Source organism: Capra hircus, chromosome 2, assembly GCF_001704415.2.
Source record: "Capra hircus breed San Clemente chromosome 2, ASM170441v1, whole genome shotgun sequence".
Classification (NCBI taxonomy): domain Eukaryota; kingdom Metazoa; phylum Chordata; class Mammalia; order Artiodactyla; family Bovidae; genus Capra; species Capra hircus.
In genome coordinates, this window is record NC_030809.1 from 66,605,923 (window position 1) to 66,630,287 (window position 24,365).

General features: G+C 47.3%; 1 protein-coding gene across 1 annotated transcript; it reads right to left on the bottom strand.

Moving 5' to 3' along the window:
• On the bottom strand, positions 5,556-23,499 carry LOC108637965 (5-hydroxytryptamine receptor 5B). Its single transcript, XM_018061982.1, has 2 exons — positions 19,539-23,499; positions 5,556-6,236 (listed from the first exon to the last, which is right to left on the bottom strand). Exons 1-2 carry the CDS (start codon positions 20,325-20,327, stop codon positions 5,904-5,906), a joined length of 1,122 nt encoding a protein of 373 aa, XP_017917471.1. The 5' UTR covers positions 20,328-23,499; the 3' UTR covers positions 5,556-5,903.

A 24,365-nucleotide genomic window follows, 5' to 3' on the forward strand; every position in this document is an offset into this window, starting at 1 on the left:
AAACTGTTTACTTTTACTTGCTTTCATTTTATTTTTGTCACATATAAGCCAGATACTTTTTTATGATTTAATGCTACAAATACTATTTTTTGCACGATTTAAAATTACTCTCAAAGTTGATATTCGAGGTGTCATCAGGTTAATTCAAGACTTCCCTGGTGGCTCAGTTGGGTAAAGAATCAGCCTGCAGTGCAGGAGACCCAGGTTCAATCCTTGGGTCAAGAAGATCCCCTGGAGAAGGAAATGGCTACCCACTCCAGTATTCTTGACTGCAGAATTCCATGGACAGATGAGCCTGGGGAGCTGTACAGTCAGTGGGGTCTCAGAGTCAGACATGACTGAGCCACTAACACTTTCACTTTCACTTCAGGTTAATTCAGGTAAGAGAGAAAAAGTATTTTGCATTTTTCTAGATTTGTGTGCTTTTCTGTTTTAGAGGTTTGACTCATGAGTGTTTTCATCATGAAAATCCTATTTAGAAAAAATTACTGTTCCTTAATTGTCTGCCCCTTCTTTAGGATATCTATGTTCTTACCACTAAATAAATATTAATAAGCAAAACCTCACTAACCCACTCCAGTGTTCTTGCCTTGAGAATCCCAGGAACGGGGGAGCCTGATGGGCTGCCGTCTATGGGGTCGCACAGAGTCGGACACGACTGAAGCGACTTGGCAGCAGCAGCAGTGAAGGAATGAGTCACATAGGTAGATGCTGTGTGAGGAGAGGTCCAGGCACAGAGAGGAGCAGGTATCAAGGTGTAGGGAGGAGCAGGTATCAAGGTGTAGGTAGGAGCATGCACAGCAGGTGAGTCTGGGGAGCGGAAGGGGACCTGTGTGGGCACCATGGGAGGGTTTTGACAAGATTTCAGCGAAGACGCCTCTGGTGGTACTGCAGGCTGCAGGGGAGGCAGGGGCAGAAGCAGGGAGCCCAGCTAAGCAATGACTGATAATCTATATGCAACACGCCTGAGACAGAAGTTTAAAGAGACAGTGCATACCCTTTCCATACTACAGTCTAGTGTTTTTCCTGTTCTACCTAATTTTTGAAAAATGCTAACTACTGTACTGGATTCCATTCTTCACTCCCCAGAGCAGACACCCTTGTCACGGCACCCTGGCAGGTGGAATGTGCTTCCTCACCCCTTGACTTCGGGCTCGGCCTGGTCTTGGATTGTTAGCAGCCTTGACAGGAGCAAAGGTTTGAGGACATGCTGTGTATGGCCCTCTTGTAGCCTCTCTGGAGAAAAACTTACCCTGCTGGCCAGAGGAGGTTCAGACACACATGGAGCAGACCGAGAGCAACCTGCAGCTTGAAGCTGAGCCCAGCCTGAACCAGTGAAATCCCAGTGACTCACAGACACCTCAGCAGAGGAGGCTTGTTGCTATACACCACTCAGATTCTGCAGTGATTGTGTGCAGATGTTGAGAACATAGCTGACTGAGATGATCAACTGATTTCATGGCAACTTGACCTGGAGTTTAAAAGACACTCCTCTGTACCATCCAGCTTCAGTGCGGAGGGAGCAGGTCAGGGGCCAAAGAGAAGGCTTCTAAGGTGGTACCCACACATGGAAGAGATGCTCACAGAGGATAGCACTTGTGAACAGAATCCATATTTTCCTCAGACATGCCTGAAGAAACATGGAGGCCATGATAAAGGGGAGAAAAATAGCATGCTTTATGCAGGACGAAATTTATAAAATAAAACTGCTAGGTTAGCCACATCCACCCTACAGGCCTGGAACTTTATGGAACGGGATTTGGACATGAAGACCCTTCAGTGATAACTTAATCAGCAAATGAATCCTGACAAGATTAATTCCAGTTACAGCTGCCTGGCCTTGTCTCCCTCATGTCCTACAGGCAAAGAGATTTGAGGCAGAACAGAGACTAGGCTTAAGGAAGTTCCTGCAATATTTACTGTAAATCTGATATATTGTCAATAGATTTCTATTTCTGATACTCTGTATTAAAAGGAATCACATATGGATACATGGGTATGTATGGCTGAGTCTCTTCGCTGTTTCAGTTCAGTTCAGTCGCTCACTCGTGTCCAGCTCTTTGCGATCTGATGAATCGCAGCACGCCAGGCCTCCCTGTCCATCACCAACTCCCAGAGTTCACTCAGACTCACATCCATCAAGTCCGTGATGCCATCCAGCCATCTCATCCTCGGTCGTCCCCTTCTCCTCCTGCCCCCAATCCCTCCCAGCATCAGAGTCTTTTCCAATGAGTCAACTCTTCCCATGAGGTGGCCAAAGTACTGGAGTTTCAGCTTTAGCATCATTCCTTCCAAAGAACACCCAGGACCGATCTCCTTTAGAATGGACTGATTGGATCTCCTTGCAGTCCAAGGGACTCTCAAGAGTCTTCTCCAACACCACAGTTCAAAAGCATCAATTCTTCAGCACTCAGCTTTCTTCACAGTCCAACTCTCACATCCACACATGACCACAGGAAAAACCATAGCCTTGACTAGACAGACCTGTGTTGGCAAGGTAATATCTCTGCTTTGGAATATGCTATCTAGGTTGGTCATAACTTTCCTTCCAAGGAGTGAGCATCTTTTAATTTCATGGCTGCAGTCTGCAGTGATTTTGGAGCCCCCCAAAATAAAGTCTGACACTGTGTCCATTGTTTCCCCATCTATTTTCCATGAAGTGATGGGACCAGATGCCATGATCTTAGTTTTCTGAATGTTGAGCTTTAAGACAACTTTTTTACTCTTTCACTTTCATCAAGAGGTTTTTTAGTTCCTCTTCACTTTCTGCCATAAGGACAGTGTCATCTGCATATCTGAGGTTATTGATATTTCTCCCGGCAATCTTGATTCCAGTTTGTGCTTCTTCCAGCCCAGCATTTCTCATGATGTACTCTGCGTACCAGTTAAATAAGCACGGTGACAATATACAGCCTTGACGTACTCCTTTTCCTATTTGGAACCAGTCTGTTGTTCCATGTCCAGTTCTAACTGTTGCTTCTTGACCTGCATATAGGTTTCTCAAGAGCAGGTCAGGTGGTCTGATATTCCCATCTCTTTCAGAATTTTCCACAGTTTATTGTGATCCACACAGTCAAAGGCTTTAGCATAGTCAATAAAGCAGAAATAGATGTTTTTCTGGAACTCTCTTGCTTTTTCCATGATCCAGCAGATGTTGGCAATTTGATCTCTGGTTCCTCTGCCTATTCTAAAACCAGCTTGAACATCTGGAAGTTCATAGTTCACGTACTGTTGAAGCCTGGCTTGGAGAATTTTGAGCATTACTTTACTAGTGTGTGAGATGAGTGCAATTGTGCAGTAGTTTGAGCATTCTTTGGCATTGCCTTTCTCTGGGATTGGAATGAAAACTGACCTTTTCCAGTCCTGTGGCCAAATGCTGAGTTTTCCAAATTTGCTGGCATATTGAGTGCAGCACTTTCACAGCATCATCTTTCAGGGTTTTAAATAGCTCCACTGGAATTCCATCACCTCCACTAGCTTTGTTCGTAGTGATGCTTTCTAAGGCCCACTTGACTTCACATTCCAGGATGTCTGGCTCTAGGTGAGTGATCACACCATCGTGATTATCTGGGTCATGAAGATCTCTTTCGTACAGTTGTTCTGTGTATTCTTGCCACCTCTTGTAATATCTTCTGCTTCTGTTAGGTCCATACCATTTCTGTCCTTTATCGAGCCCATCTTTGCATGAAATGTTCCCTTGGTATCTCTAATTTTCTTGAAGAGATCTCTAGTCTTTCCCATTCTGTTGTTTTCCTCTATTTCTTTGCATTGATCGCTGAGGAAGGCTTTCTTATCTCTTCTTGCTATTCTTTGGATCTCTGCATTCAGATGCTTCTATCTTGCCTTTTCTCCTTTGCTATTTACTTGTTTACCTGACACTAAATCAAAACATTGATTGTTTTTGAACTTTTTTTTATTAGGGTATAGCTATATACCCCAATACAAAATAAAAAGTTCAAAAATAAATAAAAGGAATTACAAGTACATCCTTAGATAAAGTTAATCATCAACTGATCTGTCTCAATAACCTCACATATGAAGATGACACCACCTTTATGGCAGAAAGTGACAAATAAAGAGCCTCTTGATGGAAGTGAAAGAGGAGAGTGAAAAAGTTGACTTAAAGCTCAACATCCAGAAAACTAAGATCATGGCATCTGGTCCCATCACTTCATAGGAAATAGATGGGGAAACAGTGGAAACAGTAGCTGACTTTATTTTGGGGACTCCAAAATCACTGCAGATGGTGACTGCAGCCATGAAATTAAAAGACATTCCTTGGAAGGAAAGTTATGGCCAACCTAGACAGCATATTAAAAAGCAGAGACATTACTTTGTCAACAAAGATCCATCTAGTCAAGGCTATGGTTTTTCCAGTAGTCATGTATGAATGTGAGAGTTGGTCTATAAAGAAAGCTGAGTACCGAAGAATTGATGATTTTGAACTGTGGTGTTGGAGAAGACTCTTGAGAGTCCCTTGGACTACAAGGAGATTCAACTAGTCCATCCTAAAGGAGATCAGTCCTGGGTGTTCATTGGAAGGACTGATGTTGAAGCTGAAACTCCAATACTTTGGCCATCTCATGCGAAGAGTTGACTCATTGGAAAAGACCCTGATGCTGGGAAAGATTGAGGGCAGGAGGAAAAGGGGATGACAGAGGATGAGATGATTGGATGGCATCACTGACTCAGTGGACATGGGTTTGGGTAGACTCCGGCCATTGGTGATGGATAAGGAGGCCTGGCGTGCTGCAGTTCCTGGGGTCGCAAAGAGTCAGACACATCTGAGCGACTGTACTAAACAGATCTGTCTCAGAAACTGAGCATTTTGTAATTATAGTGAGTAGTCAGGGAAGGCCTAAGCAAAGAAAAAGTTCAAGTCTGAAAGGTCCAACAAAAGTTGCCATCAAATTAGTCAGCAAACAACATCAAACTCAAATGTAAATGATTCCCTCTGCCTGGGATGCTTCTATAATGATCTTACATGAAGTCAAGGCCCAGGTCGAGTGAACACAATGATAAAGCATCCTATCCAATAGTGAGAGTAAGCCTAAAAATATCACTGCCCCCTCCTCCAAACCATACCCAGATGCTTTCTCTAAGGCCCCTTGCTGGAATCCAAGTAGAAAAGTGCAAGTGAACCACTACACCACGTGTGGGTCTCATGGTACAAAATGCAAGCCAGCACTGAAATATGGAGTCCAGTCAGATTTCGGTTGTGTTCCCTTCATTTTCCCATGTTAAGATTCAGGCAGACTTGAGTCCAGGTACCCGTTCTGCCACCAAACGGGTCACTGGGCCCTGTGCTGAGAATATGGTAATGAGACAAAGGAAGAGCAAATCAGCTTCAGATAAAGGACAGAGCAAATGCTTAGTCGCTTCAGTCATGTCCGTCTCTTTGAAAGCCTATGAACTGTAGCCTTCCAGGCTCTTCTGTCCGTGGGATTCTCCAGGCAAGAATGCCAGAGTGGGTTGTCATGCCTTCCTCCAGGGGATCTTCCAAACACAGGAATTGAACCCATATCTGTTACATTTCCTGCAGTGGCAGGCGGCTTCTTTCCCACTAGCCCCACCTGGGATGCCACTCTTGTATAAATTCTGGCCAATTAGCAATAACTGCCGAATGCATTGTCCAGAAAGGATTCTGAGGCTGAGTTCCAGCTCAGTGGGAAGATATACTGAGATCGATTAGCAATGTCCATCACTCGGTGAGCGGGCATAGCTGCACACTTGCCACCTACCTGCTGTCTTTCTGGAGGGCCTTTGGCCTCGCTGCCCCTGTAGTCCAAGCCCAAGTGGTGTGGTTCCCAAACATCATTAATATTCAGCGGTGGGACAGCTCTAGCCCAGACCACAAATGAAGGGGAGAAATCCCAGTTCCCTCCCCTCTCCAAGCCCTGGGTTTATCTCTGCTTGGTGAAAAGGTTCTTGAAGGCATTGTTGTAGTTCTTATTAAATGCTGTGTAAATCAGGGGATTGAAGAAAGAGTTGGAGTAGCCAAGCCACAGAAACACGCTTTTCCAGATGGGGGGCAGGCTGCAGGCACAGAGGGGGCCGATGAGCTCAGCCAGGAAGAAGGGGATCCAGCACAGCACGAACACGCCGATGAGGATGCCCACCATCACTGCCGCCCGCTTCTCCTTCTGCTCCCGCCACGAGGCTCCGCTCGTCTGAAAGGCCACCATGGGGCGACGGGCCGTGAACACCATCTCAGCCTCCTGAGGGGCCTCCTTTACCTGCGAACAGAGGAAATGCATAATTCAAACATAAAATGCATAATGTTGGGCAATACAGTGACATACAATACATCCGACCTTGGCCAGCCCCTCCCCCTCCCGCCCCATACAAATGCACTGATGCCATCATCATTGTGTGTGTGTGCTCAGGCGTGTAAGTGCTCCTTGTGACTCTAAGGACTGTAGACCACCAGGCTCCTCTGTTCATGGAATTTTCCAGGCAAGAATACTAGAGTGGGTTGCAGTTTCTTCCCCCAGGGGATCTTCCTGACCCAGGGGTCAAACAGGCATCTCCTGTGTCTCCTGCATTGCAGGTATATTCTTTAACCTGGGCCATCAGGGAAGCCCGACTGATGCCGTAATCCACCCCCAAATATTAATGCTAGGTGAAGAAGTTCTTGAAACTGTAGGTTAAAAGATGTCCTGAAGGTTCAGGGACTGAGAGTGGTGGTGGTCCCCACAATGTTGGATATTAGAACAAACAATTCTTTACCATCTGAGCTACCAGGGTATTCTAATAAAATAATAATATGATCTGAGAAGGGGAACAGGGGGAGGTGAAGAACACGTGCCTGGGTGTCAGAGCCTGGCTTGAGCTCCAGCCCCACTGGCCAAGCCATTTCCTGCGTATGAAGCTGGGTGACCAAGCCCCCTCCCTGCCATAAGGCCATTGTGAATGAACACTTGGAATGTGTGTGTGCCCCCTGCCACAGGCACTCACAACTCAGTACTCATGGAGGGGGGTGGGGCTGGGACCCGGACCCTGAATGGAACAGACCCAGGCCTGCCCCTCACAAAGTTCACAGCCAGAGAGGCAGGCCGCCTGTAAATATCAATATTGCAAGAAATTATATGATTACTGTGTTAAGTGAATTCATTTTAAATTAGGAGATAATTTTGTATTGCCTAGCTTAAAATAAACAAAGTGTAAGTGACTTTGTGGTGATAATTAGCTACCATTTAAGGAGCCTCTGGCTGCTCTCCACCCTCTCACCCCTGGCCTTTGGTCACTTCCTATCTGCCTCTTGAGTCTCAGCTTAAAGGCCACCAGCCTCAGAGCAGCCCTGTTGCCCCTTTAAACTCAATCACATCTCTCTGTGATCTGGTACCACGTTCCCCTCCTTTGTAGCCATGTGGGTGATCATGGGTGTTACACGTGGTGTCCCTCTGGCCCAAGCTGAACCACAGCAGGCTGTGTACAGCCAGCCTTTCCTTGTACAGCACCTGCCTGGCAGCACCACCTGGCACCCGGTCAGTGCCTAGGAAACAGTTGCCACATTGATTGATCATTTCAACCACATGCTCCTCGCCTACATGTCTCTTCCTTTCCAGAATGCTGCCAGTCATGATGCTGGTGAAAACCCAGAGGCAAGGGGCTCCCAGGCAAGGCCTGCAGCTAGTTTCTCTCCCAGACACAACTGGCAGCAGCCATCAGGAGAGCCACCCGACCTTGAGGCACCAAGGGAAGAGCCCGGGTTCCTCTCACCTGGGGTAGGATGGAGCTTAGAAAGCACCCAGGTGGTCTGATCTGTGCAAACCTGGGGCTCCTCCCTCTAAGATATACCTTCAAATTCTCCATCTCTGCTACTTCCTCCCAACACTCATCTCTATTTATTTGGAAAATCACTAAGTCACCCTGAAACAGATCATGGTGATACGAACAAAGTTGAGTCCTTTCCCTTCTGAGTGTAAACCCAGCCTCCTCCCGCCTGCCAGTCAGAGAGAGAAGGAAAAGGCAGGTGACTCCAGGAGAGACCAGCCAGCCTTTCACTCCTCCCCACCCCTCGGCCCCTTACAAATTCCTGGCTCCGCAAACACGCACCCTGTGCAGACCAGCGGGCACTCCCTCTTTAATGAGCCGTCGCAAGGTTTCTGGTCCCCCTGAGGCAGGTGGGAGCTGAAGCTCATCTCTCCCCTTTAGAAGAGGTGACACTGACCACATGACATCTCACATGATGGGTTACCATCATCCGCTAATGGAAGTCTAAGGGAGAAAACGTGACATCCTAAAATCACCTATGAATATTGGCAGTCTACCGTCCACAGGAAACAATATTATCAGGGCAGAGAGGCAGTGGAAGGTGGTTTGTTTGTCTTTCTCCCATTCAGCTAATTAATGGGCACTTTTGAAAAGATTTCTCTGCTGACCTCAATGACCTCCCAGGCTCTTGAATTCCTTCCTCGCTTAACACAATTCCAAATCCTTGTCATGCTACGAAATAAACACATGGGGTCAATTCAGTGCAAAGGGATCCTGGGGGAAGAGAAACAGAAAAGGCAAATCCAGTAATTAAATAGGTTTAAAACACCTCAGCCTCCACCACTGCAGCATTTGGCAGAGCCCCCCTTGGCTCCACCAAAGTGGAGCCTGTGTCCACCGCTTCTCACCTGAGCCTCCTGCACCCTGTGCAGAGGGACAGGACAGACAAAGGAATCTTTCCAGAACAGCCTCAGAGAGTCAGCAAGTCAATGAGGCCAGACCCTGGTTTGCTAGAAGACTGACAAGCATGGCTTTTTTCATCTGAAGAAATATAAAACCAAAAGACACAAAGAACTATTCCAGAAAGGCCACTGCAAAACAGACACTTGTAATGAACAACTCTGATTCGCCCTCATGCCAAACCTTCAAGCGATTATCTCCATTTGACAGCTGAGAAAACACAGAACCTACTTTAGGATCACGTTTATGCTTGGGATGCCTTCAGAATGAATGTCTCTGGCTTCCTGGGAAACGTCTCGGGGCTCCAGCAGTCAGCTCTGGGGCCAGCCCTGAACTTCTCCATCTTTCCTCTTTGGTTGGATGTCTCCTCAGCCTCTTTTCCCTGACAATGCTCTCTAGCAGTGGCAGTCACTCAGTCATGTCCAACGTTTATGATCCTATGAACTGTAGCCCTGCCAGGCTCCTCTGACCATGGAATTCTCCAGGCAAGAGTACTGGAGTGGGTTGCCATTTCCTTCTCCAGGGGATCTTCCTGACCCAAGGATTGAACCCCAGATTTCCCACATTGCAGGCAGATTCTTTACCGTCTGAGCCACCAGGGAAGCCCTGACAATCCTCTCTACATCTGTTGTAAAACTGACCATTCTGGCTTCAGAGGTTTCAGATTCTTAGAATCCACTAATCTGAAGGTAAAAATACTGACTGGTGAAGGCACACAACCAGTAGCACCTGCCACCTTCTGTCCTGCTGTAAAAGGACAGGTGCTTTGAGTACACAGAATTTTGGAGATATCAGATGCTATGAGCAAGGTCATACGAGCAGGGCAAAGCAGAACCAAGGTGCCTGCCCATCTGTCTGGCTCCAGGCCTCTTTGGCTTCTCTTTGCCACTGTGAGACATGACCTAAAAGATGAGTTCACTTAAACATCTCCATAGAATCTGAGGCTTTTCCATCTAAAATTAATTAAGGACCAAATCAGCCCAACAATATATGCTGACATTTATTAATCATCTACTGGGGCTTCCTTGATGGCTCAGACAGTAAAGAATCTGCCTGCAGTGCAGGAGACCTGGGTTCAGTCCCTGAGTCAGGAAGATCTCCTGGAGAACAGAATGGCGACCCACTCCAGTATTCCTGCCTAGAGAATCCCATGGACACAAAAGCCTGGTGGGTTACAGTCCCTGGCGCCACAAAAAGTTGGATGTGACTGAGCAACTAACACTAGACTAGTGCACGTAGGGACTACATACTGGAATTGTTCATGAAGTCCCAATTTCAAACATCCTGTCCCACTATTCTCATAAGCACTCTGATACCAAGGCATGGATTCTGAATCTTCATTCTGACTGTGAATATTGTGTCACAATCAACACTCCAGGAGGGCAGGGACATGAGTGTCCTGTCCACTGAAGCGTCCCCAGTACCTAGTGTAATGTATGGTCTATAGTAAAATCTCAACAAACACTAAATAAATACTTATTTGGGGGAGACAAGTCTCTTTTAAGTCTGTTGTGTTTCTACACATTTGCCAGCAAAGGCACTGACAGCTCTTGTTTCTGACCAGCCTGTCAAGGATGTTTGTACAACAAACAGCCTTGGAAGAGTGAGAGTATCTCCCAGTAGGAAAGAAGACAGATTTACTTGCAACCCATTATTAAAGATTCAGGTTTCCAAAAAGCGAAAGGCAGGTTTATATATTGTTCAGTCCTGGACAATACAGACTTGAGTTCCCTAATCTGGGAGTTTCCCTACTATTTGTGATGCAAATCCAGCTGGCCCACTCCACGTCAGGCGCATGGGACTTCCCAGCTGGCCCACTCCATGTCAGGCGCATGGGACTTCCCAGCTGGCCCACTCCATGTCAGGCGCATGGGACTTCCCAGCTGGCCCACTCCATGTCAGGCGCATGGGACTTCCCAGCTGGCCCACTCCATGTCAGGCGCATGGGACTTCCCAGCTGGCCCACTCCATGTCAGGCGCATGGGACTTCCCAGCTGGCCCACTCCATGTCAGGCGCATGGGACTTCCCAGCTGGCCCACTCCATGTCAGGCGCATGGGACTTCCCAGCTGGCCCACTCCATGTCAGGCGCATGGGACTTCGAAGAGAAGAGAACATATGCACACATGAAGGTCACGCTGCCTGTGTAACACGAGTAATAACGCCCTTTGACTCTGACCCAGAAGGCTCGTGCCTTTTGTCAGTATCCACTAAACTAGGGTAGGCTGACTTGTTAGCTTGCCAGCAGGGAAAAACCTCAGACTTTCAGAGCTCCTGACCGTCATCTACTACTTGGCCACATGGTTCCACACACCATCTTACTCGGATATAACAGTAGCCAGTAACTAAGGAATAAGGAAACCAAGGCTCAGAGCAAATTAGTGATTAGACAGGACTCCAATCTGAGCTCCCATTTTTACATTTCCAGCGATGAAGATCTTTATCTGTCATATATGGTGGTCTTCCTGGAGGATGACAGTGAGACAGTAATACATGGCAGGACCTCAGAAATGTTAATTTTATGTCCCCTTTAAGTAAAAGGAATGTCCCTTCCCTCCCCTCTAATTAAAAAAAAAAATTCAGCTGCTGCAGAAAACACCCGCAGACATTTGTAAACCGCCAATGTTGCCAGATGAACAGCCTAAGAAGAACTAGAAAAGGAAAGCAGAAAAAAGAAAGATGGTTCCTAGTCACTTCTGAAACCGACAGGTCTGGGTGGTGACACACAGGTCAGGCATCCAGTACAGCGAGGCTCTTCACAAGGCTGGCAGTGGGGACACACCGCCCCTGGTGACTAACCAAGCCCTGAGGTCTCTGGGAGAGGACAGAGGACACTGAGCCGCATCCAGGCTTGGCTGAAGGCAATCCGGATTGTAACTGGAATTTCCCATTTCTATTCAGAGCTCAAAAGGGCCAGGAGATGGAGTACCCAGGGCACCATTCTCTCTGCCCATGCTGTATGGAGATAACCAAGCTCCAAGGTGTACTTCTCAAAGGCACCTTGAAGAGAAAACTAACCAAAATAGCCCCTCAAAGTAAACAGAAGCTGTCTAAAACTTGTCTAACAAACTACAACAGGAAATTTTCTCAGCAGCGTCCCTTGTGCAAAATATTTCAGAAAATAAAGATGTTTTCTTGTTAAAAAAAAAACAAAAAACAAAACAGAGTAATAAAGCAGAGTACTGCTGGGCTTGAAAAAAAAAAATTACCTTTCCCTTGAGTGTAATTACATACACCACAAAGTTATGCTAAACTCGGTATGTTCATAACATAAAGGATAATCGCTATATTACATTTGGAAAATATGAATTTGGTGGTGGGGGGTGCTTAATTACCCTGGGATGGCTAAGGACTCACTGGAGTTAATACTGAGAAAGGGAAACTGTAATCGAGTGTGTTACTTAAAATTACACAACACTTGTTTCTGTTCTAATATCGTCTGATCTAGTTATGCTCTTTTATGGGTGGAGGCCAATGGAAGGTCCTCTCTGTTAGAGTCCTTACCTTGAAGCCCCCAGACTCCCAGGCCAGAGAGTCTTGGCATAGAAGGAGGGTGTAATGAAGAGAGGGGCAGTTTTGCCTTTGGCACAGGCATTCTCCAGCCTCAGTGTCCTGATATGGCTGCACAGGGGGCCGTGGCTCCCCTGACAACCACTGCCAACTGTGGAGAGTCCCAGTTCCTACTGCACCGTGGGTTCCATTCTTCCAAAAAGTGGGTGGGAGGCAAGACTGAGGATCACCCTCCAAATAGGCTTCAGGCAGTGCCCTAGGCACACTGGGCAAGCAGGCGCCTACAAGCCTTTCTGAGCAGCAAGTCCAAAGCCTTCTTTAATTTTCAAGGAATTCTGTGACCCATGAAAGGGTTAATAACCATGGAATTTGAATCTCATTCTTCTACCAAGAAACTCAATCTTCTCCAAGAACTACACGGATTTAAGAAGTAGCTTGTTGCAAGGTCACTGGGGAAGACACCTGATCCCTGCACCATACTTTGTCTACATCCCCCTTGGTCTTCCTTCCCTGCACTCTCCCCAACAATCCAACCAGGGAAAAGGGAAATGGAAACAGAGGTAAAGAGGCAGAATGAATGTAATGATGGAAGAGAACAAGGAAGAAGTTTATAGAGAGGGGAGAGCCAGGGATATTTCTAAAAAGTCTAGAGAAAATGCTCCTTTGTCCACGCAAGTAGTTCTGGAAACTTTCAGACAATTAGGTATCAGTCTTAAAAGAATCAAATGATAAGCCAGATGTATTGTTACCATATAATTTGATGAATAAACTTTACTTTTCTAAAGTTAAAATAACCTTACAATTTGATGAATAAAATTTACTTTTCTAAAGTTAAAATAGTCTTGCATGCTGGCATAGGACAGGTTTGAGTCATATTTCTTTTAATAGATGGAATCAGAATGAGGGTGGTGATTTTCCACCATCCTCTTCCGAGAGCTTAGCTCTGACTGAACTCTGGTCCCACACGTGGCTAGGTCCACAAGACCAACAGCCCCTTAGTCTTTGGGGTGGAACAGACAGCTAAACACTGAAGATGTGACAAAAACATCAAGTGTTCTGTATAGTTTTTAGGTAACTTAGGGCCTATATACTGTATGCGTACAACACAAATCTAATGTGGAGGATTAGTCTGGAGAGGCAAATATTTTGTAATATGACATTACCTAAAATTCAGGTCCAAGTCATCACAAACCCAATAGTTCAATACTACACATTTGTTATGACCTTTACAGGTTACAAAGTGCTTTCCCAAATACTGTCAGTCTTTCAAGACCACTGTACTCTGGATGGAACACCTGTAAGACATAATTGCAGACTTCCCTGGTGATCCAGTGGTTAAGAATCTGCCTGCCAAAGCAAGGACACAAGTTCAATCCCTGGTCCAGGAAGATCCTACATGCTGCGGGACAACTAAGCCTGTGCGTCACAGTTACTGAGCCCAAGCTCTAGAGTCCGCAAGTCACAACTACTGAAGCCTGTGTGCCCAAGGGCCTGTGGTCCACAAGAAAAGCCACTTCAGCAAGACTGCACACCACAACTAGAGCGGAGCTCCCGCTTGCCACAACTAGAGAAAGACCTCGTGCAGCAACGAAGACCTAGCACAGACAAAAAAATAAAGTAAATTTTTAAGACTTTATTACATTTATAATTCTGTAATTGTAGCTTACTAACATGAATCCCTGGAGAGCAGAGACCACTGCTATGAAATCTCAGAGGCTACCATGTTGCCTGATGCACAGGTCAGTACAAGTCAAATAACCTTGAATACCATCTGCGTGGCGTTTTGTGGTGATTTTAGAATACATTCACGGGTTCATTCACTCATCTCCCAAAAGTGGAGCCTAATTCGCCTTCTCTTGAGGGTGGGGTGGAGTTAGTGACTCACTTCTAATGAATAGATTTTAAGGGAAGTGATGGCATGTAGCTTCTGAGACAGATCATAAAAGGCATTGCAGTTTCCCCCTTGCCTCACTCTCAGACTAGGGGAAGCCAGCTACCATGTTGGGGATGACACTCAAGCGGCCCTTTAGAGATCTCCCACTAACAGCCGTGTGACCCACAGCTACAACCACGAAAGACCTTGGACCAGACCACCCAGCTAAGCTGTTCCCAATGCCAGACCCACAGAAATGAGTTCATACATGTTTGTTGTTTTAAGACACTAAAGATAGGGGTAATTGTTAAGAAATAAATAACTAATCCACCTGTAATGGTAACAGCAGTAAGAGTATAAAATAAAATAATAACATTATTTATAACATGTTAGTTTAACTTATAAGAAAAATTGCAAAAAAAAATAGTAATGAAAATAGTACAACAGCCATCACTTAGGGTTTACGATTTTAGTTACTCCATATACACAGTTATCTCATCTACTCTTCACAAGAATGTTAAGAGGCAGATAGCAATATTTCTATTTTACCTACAGGGAAATACAGATGTAGCTGAACTCACTTGGCTAGAGAGTTAATAAGTGGCACAAAAAGAATTGAAATCCAGGTCTCCTTGTTTCCAAATCCCAAGTTCTCAACCAATGTGCACACTGTCTCCCAGAACATGTTTATTGATTGAGTGAATGAAAGACGGTATCAACCAAGGTTGCATTATAACCTTCTTGAGCCCGAGGCATCCATGCCTCTGTGGGCCCTTCTTCCATTAAAAATATTAAAAATTATATTTTTATGATCATATTATTATAAAGACTAACATAATCAAGGCTGAACTCATTATTACACATTCATTACTATTATATTCACTTTCCCTCTAAAAGAAATTAAACAATTTCCATGGGCCCCTAAAAGTATGGAGGCTCTCGGTGGTGTACCCACTAAGCCTAATAAATAAGCATGCCCTGGTATCAGGCACAGCTATCAGACAAACAATTAAAACGAACAATATGTTTGATGTTGCATTTTAAAAACCAAACAAACCATCTCTATTGACTTTGCTTTTTTCCTCTTCTAAGCAGTAAAGAGTATAGGATAGTAGGAAAGAATTATAACCCATGGGGGATGCATTAGGGACAGCAGAATATACTACATCATGGTGTCCCATCTATGAGGTGGGAAAAAGGATGCAGGTGGGAATTAACCCTCACTCCCGAGAGAAGCGGATGGTGCCTCTGTATTCACTTGTGTTCAACTCTCCTACAAAGGAGTTCATAGTTATGAGATCCTGCTCCCTATGGATGAGCTTCTGCAGCGGCTCAGGAGGTATCGAATCTACCTGCCAATGCAGGAGACACAGGTTGGATCCCTGTGTCAGGAAGGTCCCCTGGAGAAGGAAATGGCAACCCACTCCAGGTTTCTTGCCTATGAGCCGAGAACCCTATGAACAGAGGAGCCTGGTAGGCTACAGTTCATGGGGTTGCAACAAGATGACACAGTGGGTACCTCAGAGCTATCTGAGAGCGTGTCTTCCAGGATGAAGTTCTCAGAAAGTCTGCCAAAGGAAACATAATTCTCAACTTTTAGGTTGTATTTGTTTTTTCCAGTTGACATCCCCATGACCCACCTTGACTGGGATATGACTGTCTCACTCCCACGAAGTTCTAGATGCTTGTGACAGTGCTCAGAAATTAAATTCCTGGAGAGAGCACAGCATAATGAAAAAGGGATAAATATTGATAGATCCAGGACAGACTTTAGCTTCTCCACCCAGTAACTGTGCGGTCATGGATGAACTCACTTTATGGCACCAGAATTGGATCATCTGAACTGTAGTGCTGGAGAAGACTCTTGAGAGTCACTTGGACTACAAGGAGATCAAACCAGTCCATCCTAAAGGAAATCAACTCTGAATATCCACTGGAAGGACCAGTGCTGAGGCTGAAGCTCCAATACTTTGGCCACCTGATGTGAAGAGCCAACTCACTGGAAAAGGTCCTGATGCTGGGAAAGATTGAGGGCAGGAGGAGAAGGGGGTGACAGACCATCCTCTGTCACGGTTGGATGGCATCACAAACTCAATGGACATGAGTTTGCTCAAGCTTTGGGAGATAGTGAAGGACAGGGAAGCTGGCATGCTGCAGTCCATGGGGTCACAAAGAGTAGGACATGACTTAAAGACTGAGCAACAACAAAAATGGGAGCTGTGAGGCAAAGATGGTTAATGCTCACCAAAGAGCCATAGGTTCCCCTAGTCTTCACAGCCAGTGTCTGGGCAATGGACTACGCACAGAAGGGACTCTTCTGGGTAAGGCAGGTAGAAGCTGCTGTATTTCCAGGTCTCACTTCCTCTTCCACAGCAACCTCAGAAACCACATGTTCAAGACAGCATAACTTAAAGATGACAAGGGGCCTGGATCCACAAGTTACTGCCTGGAGAAGAGCAGAGCAGCGGGAGGGCCACCAGACCCACACTGAACTTTGAGTGAAACTGGGTTAAACCATTAGTCTGGGGATTCTGTGTTACTCAGTGTATCTTAGCTTATCCTGACAAATAGACAGTGTATTGCCAACGTGTCTGGAGCCTGAGGATTAAATAAGAGGAAGAAGGTAAAGGTCACCGTGCCTGGAAGATGGAACTCACTCACTCAGCATTTCTTTCCATGTCTACTTTCAAAATTCGAGGCATGACCGCAGATCCCTCCCTGATCCTATTTTAGTGTTAGAAACCTAGTCACAGCATCCTGGAAAGGGTGAAGGGTGTCCACAACCTCATGACCAGAGGCCTTCTGCCTTCCTAAGTGCTCCCATCACCCACAGAAAGCAATAAAGACATTTTGCAGGACCTAAATTCAGCTCTACTCATTTCCTCTGGAATGCAGAGAAAAGCAGGTTATATGGAGTGAAATAAGTCAGGAAGAGAAAAACAAATATCACATGTTAATGCATATATATGGAATCTAGAAAATGGTCCCAATGAACCTATTTGCAGGGCAAGAATAGCAACGCAGATGTAGAGGATGGTCTTATGGAAACAGGGGTGGAAGGAGAGGGTGGGATAAACTGAGACAGCGGCATTGACATATATGCACTAGCATGTGTGAAACAGAGAGCTAGTGAGAAGCTGCTGTATAACACAGGGAGCCCAGACCCGCCTCTGTGATGACCTAGAAGGGTGGGATGGAAGGGGGCGGGGAGGAGGCTCAAGAGAGAGGGGATGTATATATACTTATGGCTGATTCATGCTGTTGTATAGCATAAACCAACATACCATTGTAAAGCAACTATCCTCCAATCAAATTGTTTTATAAAACAGGTGGGGGAAGGCACAGAGAGAGTATTTCTGGCACATTAAAATTTCTGTTCAGGTGTGGTCAACAAGCTTGCAACTGCCGACTCTGCAACATTACCCAGAAGTTTGAGTGATGGTTTGCTGGAGCCTAAAGAAGCAGGATGTTCTGGAACCCATCTCATCTACAACCTCAGCATCATATGATACAAGACTCTTAGCCATGACTTAGACCAATGCTATGTCTTAGAGGAGCAAGCTTGCAGCCCAAAATGTGAAAGAAGCTCATTGCTGGCAGGTGGCTAAACCACTAGGCTGCCCTGCCACCCAGAGAACTTTCCCCCTACCAGTGACCATCCTGATTGTCCAGGTCCCCCATCATCCAGGCACATCTGCTTTGTTATCAACTGCTTGAACAGGGTCTGTCAAAAACGAACACTAAACTCAGGCGTGACAAGCCTTTCTGGCATCCATTTCACCATGATTTCTCTGGGTGCACCCTGGATCGATGTAGCTAGTAAAAGTCTGCCCTGCCTTGGCAATCAGATAGAAAAAGGATAATCACCCCAGGCATTTCCAAGGGACCTTTCAAAAGACATCATTAATTCTGAATAAAGCTCTCCCCTAACAACACTTTCCAATTATAGACTTGACATTCCCGTTTTATCCTACAAAACTCCTCTGCCATTTCATGAAGGGTGTTGGGGGCGGGGGCGGTAGGCGGGAGATGCCTGCTTTTAAAAATACACACATTTGAATAACCTAAGCATCTGAGTTAACTTACAAAATTAAAACAAAGCTAACAACAAAAAAACTTACCGTCTTTCTTTCCCTCCTCATGTCTCCTTCCCCTGGTCCATACATTGTATTAGGAAAGAGGCAATAATTCCTATTATTCTCCAGGACTAAAGGCCTGAAGCCCACACTCACCCAAAAGGAAAGTTCGAGGCTTCCGGGATGAGGAGGGAGCTAGGGTCTATTAGGGTCTGGCCAAAAGGCCGAGGGGCTTCCCAGGTGGCTCAGCGGTAAAGAAACTACCTGCCAAGCAGGAGGTGTAAGTCCGATCCCTGGGTGGGGACGATCCCCTGGAGGAGGAAAAGGCAGTCCACTCCAGTATTCTCACCTGGAGAATCCCATGGACAGAGAAGCCTGGCAGGCTACAGTCCATGGAGTCTCAAGAGTCTGACGGGAATTACAGAGTAAACAACAAACAAACAAACAAACAAAAGGCCCCATTCTAAAGACAGTGGAGAGAAGTTCTGCCAAACGCAGGTTCCTCCCTCTCATTCATTCGTTTCTGGCTCCCATTGTAGATTGCCGGGCAACGCCCTGGCCCTGATGATCCCCTCGCTGCAGGCAGCTCTGCGACCCCTCCACCCCCGTTTGCCAGGCACTGTGCCAGGTGTCTGCATTCTTTATCTCAGGTCAGCCAAGAGCCCTATTATGTAGGAGTTAACCAGTCTAAAGAGGAGGAAACAACGCCCACAGAGATTAAGTAACTCCCCCAACGTCCTGAGCTTTTCTCTTTCCAAAGTCACTGAGGTTGAGACAGTGAAAGAAAAGTGATACTTGGATTCTTTTTTATCCTTCCTTTCCCCTTGGCAGGAAGCTGGCCAATAGAGTGAATAGTCTCGGAACTGCAGGGTTGAATGAGGGTGCAGTGGAGATAAAAATACGGGGCGAATGGTCACAGAAGGTTCAACGGCAGGACGAATTTCCAGCCCCCTGCGGTCACGCTTGGTCTAGCTGCGGCTAGGAAATTGGCGACTGAGGACCCTCACGGACACAATAGCTCCAGGGGAAAAGCAACGGAGGGCACAGTGGATCCGCCGCGTGCTCAACGCTACCGAGAAACACTGCTCCTGCCGCCCCTCTCAGCCGCATGGTGCCGCGGTGCCCTCTCCAGCTCCAGTCCTAGTGGGCAGGTGCTGGAACTCCCCCCACCGCCCCCCGCGCCGCGCACCATCTACGCAAGAACCCTTCGTGTGCACGCCAGGCGCTAGTGCTGAGCTCCTCCGTAGCAGAGCAGATGGCAAGCTCCGCGTGCGCTCCGGTTGGCCAACCTGAAAAGCTTGCGCCAAGTGTGCAAATTTGCACCTCCAGCTCTCCCTTTCGCCAGGCTTCCTCGTCCCTCAGCGATCCTTTTCCCAAATCCCCATTCCCCAACCCGCGCCTCACCTGCACAGTGGAGGGCAAGGGCAGCACAGCCCTGCAGCGGCGACCGAGGCGAAACTTGGCCGCCTTATATATCTTCCAATAGACAAACAGCACCACGCCAAGCGGCAGGTAGAAGGCGCCGCAGGTGGAGAAGACCGCGTAGGAGGGTTCCTGGCTCACCTGGCAGCGCTGGAGTCGAGCGTCGTACGCCTCGCCCCAGCCGAAGAACAATGGTGCGAGGGCGATGAGAGCGGAGAGCGCCCAGGTGAGCGCGATCATGAGCATCGAGGCGCGGCGGCGGGTGCGCAGCGTGTACTGCAGGTGGCGCGTGATAGTCCAGTAGCGGTCCAGGGCGATGGCCGCCACGTTCCAAATGCTGGCGGTGCAGCACATCACGTCGAAGGAGATCCACACGTGGCATAGACTCCGGCCCAGCAGCCACCGTCTCCCCGCCGATAGCTCGCTCACCAGGCTCAGGGGCATTACCAGCGCTGCCACTAGCACGTCGGACACGGCCGTCGAGGCCACCAAGTTATGCGGCACACGGTGAAAGGCGCGGACCCGCAGGATGGTGACCAGAACCAGCAGGTTCCACAGGAACGTGGCCGCTATCAGCAGCACCAGCAGCGTCACTACCAGCACCGAGAAGACGGAGAAAGGCGGTTCTCGGCCCGGCGGGGCCGCACCACCTGGGGTCGATCCGACGACCCCGCTTGGGTTTGGGCTACTGCTGAAGGCTTCGGGTCCCAGGCGAAGGGCGACGCCGGTGGAGGCCACCGAGAGGTTAGCTGCTTCCATAGCGCGCGGCATCCCGGCTCCCCCGCGGGGACGCTAGCGCGCCCTGGGCTCGGGGTGGACGCGGCGAGTGAGGGCGTGGAAGTGGGCCTTGCGTGATGGGGAGGGCAGAGAGGAGTCCAGTTCGCCCTACTCTGGTCCCTCATTGGGCCGCAGCTCCCCACCCCTCTGGCGCCTCGCCTTTGAGTCCTCGTGGGTCTCTTTCCAGTGGAGGAAAAAGTGGGCCCCTCAGGAGTCCATCTCCTCCACCTTAGTCCCTGCGCCAGTCCCTCCTGCCTTGCCTCGCTAGCGGGCTGTCACAGGGCTGGGAATCCGAGGGCGTGGCGAGGGTCCGCGCAGAGTGGGTTTGGAAAGGGGCCCGCGACTCCGAGCCGGCGGCCCCTGAGCAGAGCTGCTCCCGGGGTGGGCGTGGGCGGCGTGGTCTGGAGAAGCAGCCGACTGGAGCAGGGTCTTGAGGCTGTCCCGTGGGTCTCCCTCTCCCCTCTGTGCCGAGAGAACCCTAAGGCGGGAGTCCCCGAAGAAGGTTCACAATAGCCTAGGAATTTCGCAGCCGGACCCCTGGGACTTGCCTGAGGTACAGTTTGACATACGGAAACAGGGGGACCCGCCCTCTCGGGACAGAGAGGGTCTGCTTTCCTCGATCTCCATCCTAAGCGTGCGTGAACTAGGAGACTCGGGTGTCAGGTACGTCAAAGTGGAAGCTCCTCGCCCCGGCTCCATCCTGCCTACACTTCTGCCCCTCGGAGGATTCGGGCTGCCTTGAGAAGTTCTCTCTCTGGCTCTACAGAGAAAGGACTCAAAAAGTTTCAAGCTGTTTGGCCGAAGCCCTGATAAGGGCCTGTCCACCGCCTCGTCTCCGTCTCTGACACAACCTTCCTCGATTTCCACCCTGCCCTCCCTTTGCAGTTGCCGAAGTTCCTGATCCTAGGGCACGTCTTCCAGTTCTTCATATCCAGGGTGAAGATGGAGTTATATTTTGTTTTCCCTGGACATCCCTTTATATTCCCCTGGACAAAGGTGGAAACCAGTGGGAAATGAAATTCCCCTAACCCGCCCCGCCTCGCCCGTTTCCAGTCTTTAAAAAATAGTTCAATCATAATACAGTCAACTTAAAGCTGCCTTACAGCCTGTTCCTGGGAGTAGAATAGAAATGTAAAGAACACAGAGCCCAAACTGCCCCATCTCTTGTCAGGGCAGCTTGGTTTCTTATTAACACCTAGCCTCAGGCTGAGCAGGGGGTCCGCAGAAGGGGCTCTCTGTGGAAAAATGCCCTAAGCTGCAGTGGGTGATGGGGGTTCCTCCCTGGTCCTCTGAGCCTCCCACCGCTGGCATCTAGAGAAATCTTTGGGGATCAAGGACAGCAAGAATGTCTTTGCTCTCCTTTCCTTATCCATTCAAAGACTGGGGACGTTTGCTCTGCATCCTGTTTGGCACTGTTCTTGCTAACACACAGAGACTCACTCCAGGCAAAGGAGTCAGTGAAAATATGTGCACTTTCAGGCATAATGGTCAAGTGGTTGATAAAAAGTATCGGAAATTGATGAACTGTTCAGGGATCACAGAGGGGAGGATGCTGTGGTGGGAGAAGCCCTTAGGCTTACTGAATTGTTAGGAAGGCATTTCAGTGTTGCACAGAGATAAATGGAGGACGGGACCTGGCCAGAGTGTGAGTAGCTGGGGTCAAGTCACCAGGAGATGGACAAGCAGGGGTAAATGTCGAGGAGCAGGGTTTGCATGAAACGTGGAAAAAGCTGGATTTAGGATGGTGTTGAGAAAATTGACGTGACAAACACCATCCTTTAGAAAGAAATGGTGACTAGTCTTTGAAATAGTTTCACAAGAATTTTCTCCCTCTCTTATTGGGCAAACATTCTAACAATAGCAAAAAAATATAAAAAGTATAAAAGTATTCATTTTGCCCCAGTCACATGCAGGGCATGCTTTTGTTTTCTGTTCTTTGCATCTATCCACACACATTTTTCATGCCTAAAATCAATTTTTTAGTTTGCAGATTTTTCTTAATATTTTTCATGTTGCTATAAATACTCTCTTCATAGTTATGTTTCTTTTTTTATGTTGTTCCATGTATTAGGTCAGAGACTTGAGCAACTTAAGCTTTCTGAGACCGTTTTCTCATTTTAAAAATGAGGATAATTATATCTGTCATGAGATTATTATAAAGCTATAGTTTAATAGTTTACTAAGAGTTCAGTAAATGATGACTGATGCTACTATTTTAAATTTCTATTTCTATTTCACAAGAAAATTCCATTTTCTTATGACCTTTTGACACAGATTGTGTTTTTACAGTGGTACTCTGTCAAGTATTTGTAGCCACAAAATACATTCACTCTTTTTATTTCACTTGATCTTACTCACTTGTAGATGGAGAAACAGCGAGAGGTTTGTTGCCTGTTAACTGATGGTGGGGGCAAGGCTCAGCTCTTCTGATTCCCTCCCACATCTGTCCTTGATACCAAGTAGCCCTTCATACACTGGACTGGGAGTTCAGTTTGGTGGTTTTTACTGAACTCTTTTATTTTTTCTATTTATTTAAAGATTATTTAATTGAAGGATAATTACAATATTGTGTTGGTTTCTACCATACATCAACATGGTTCAAGCATAGATATACATACGTTCCATCCCTCTTGGGCCTCTTTCCCACCTCCCACCCTATTTTTTAAATAAATTGTTTCATGTGAAAAGTCTGTCATTTTAAAAAGCTATATTGTCCCCATTACAAAACTGTATTGTCTCTTGGGCTTTCCTGCTCTCATCTCTGACTACTCTCCCCTGCTCACCACACTCCAGACACCCTTGTTCCTTGAAGGTGACAAGCACATCCCATTCCCAGTGCTATGGGGTGTGGGTATGCTGGTCTCTGGGATGCTCTTCCCTCAGGTAGTCATGTGGCTCATTTGCTTATTTCCTTCTGGTCTCTGGTCCAGTGTTACCATCTCAGACCATCCCTGATCATCGGATCTACAATCCATCACTATCTAAAGGCAGCTCTGTCCCACTCTTCTGTTTTGTCTTCACAACAGTTCATGGAAATCAGGTTATTTATTTAATTCCTTTTTGATATCTGCCCCCCTACTATGTAAGATCTTTTTGAAAGAAAACTGAAAGGATTTGTTAGTTGCTCAGTGGTGTCCAGCTCTTTACAACCCATTGACAGTAGCCTACCAGGCTCCTCTGCCCATGGAATTCACCAGGCAAGAATAGTGGAGTGGGTTGCCACTCCTTTCTCCAGGGCGTCTTCCTGACTCGGGGATAGAACCCTGGTCTCCTGCACTGTAGGAGGATTCTTTACTGTCTGAGCCACCAGGGAAGCCCAAGCTCTTCTTAGGCAGGAAATATATTCACCACTGTATCCTGAACATCTACAGTTGACCCTGGAGCTGGGGATTAGGGGTGCTGTGCTGTGGAAAATCTACCTATAACTTTACAATCAGTCCGCCTATCTGCAATTCTACATTCACTGATTCAAACAACTGCTTGGTTGAATGGTACTGTAAGAGGTATTTATAGAAAAAAAAAAATCTGTGTATAAGTGTACCTGTGCAGTTCACACCCCTGTTGTTCAAGGGTCAACTGTATTTTAGTGGCAGGTACATAGAAGGTGACAATACATTTGAATGGATATGCTGAATGAATAAATTGAGGCACAGTTGGGAGAGGTGATCCAGGGCCCTGAGCCCCCTGCACATCCATATAGTGCAGGCCAAGGTTACCAGGTGCTGATTCGTTATTATCCAGGCTATCTCTTTGAGTTGTATGTGTAGTAAGCCACCTTACAGGGTGAAGGAATCCCTCCCCCCGGGCCAAGGGCAAGCTTGCTTCCTTCCATTACTATGACCGTGAGGAGTCCCCCAAGCGAAGTGTTCCTCTCTGAAACCCAGCCCCCTGCCTATGCAGGGTCCAGCCTGGGGCCCTTTCTAGAACCCCATGGGCTTGGGAGATGTGGAGAGCCAGTGCACATGAACATGGAGCTCCAACTGCAGCTTCTGCCCAGAGGAATGAAGTCCTCTGCCTTTGGCCCGGGAGTCT

Bases quoted from the DNA above. Each gene is read 5' to 3' on its own strand.
- LOC108637965 (XM_018061982.1), bottom strand. From the start codon at position 20,327: ATGCCGCGCGCTATGGAAGCAGCTAACCTCTCGGTGGCCTCCACCGGC. The intron at 6,237-19,538 runs GTGAGGCGCGGG...CTCTGTTCGCAG, and splicing joins CCTTGCCCTCCACTGTGCAG to GTAAAGGAGGCCCCTCAGGA.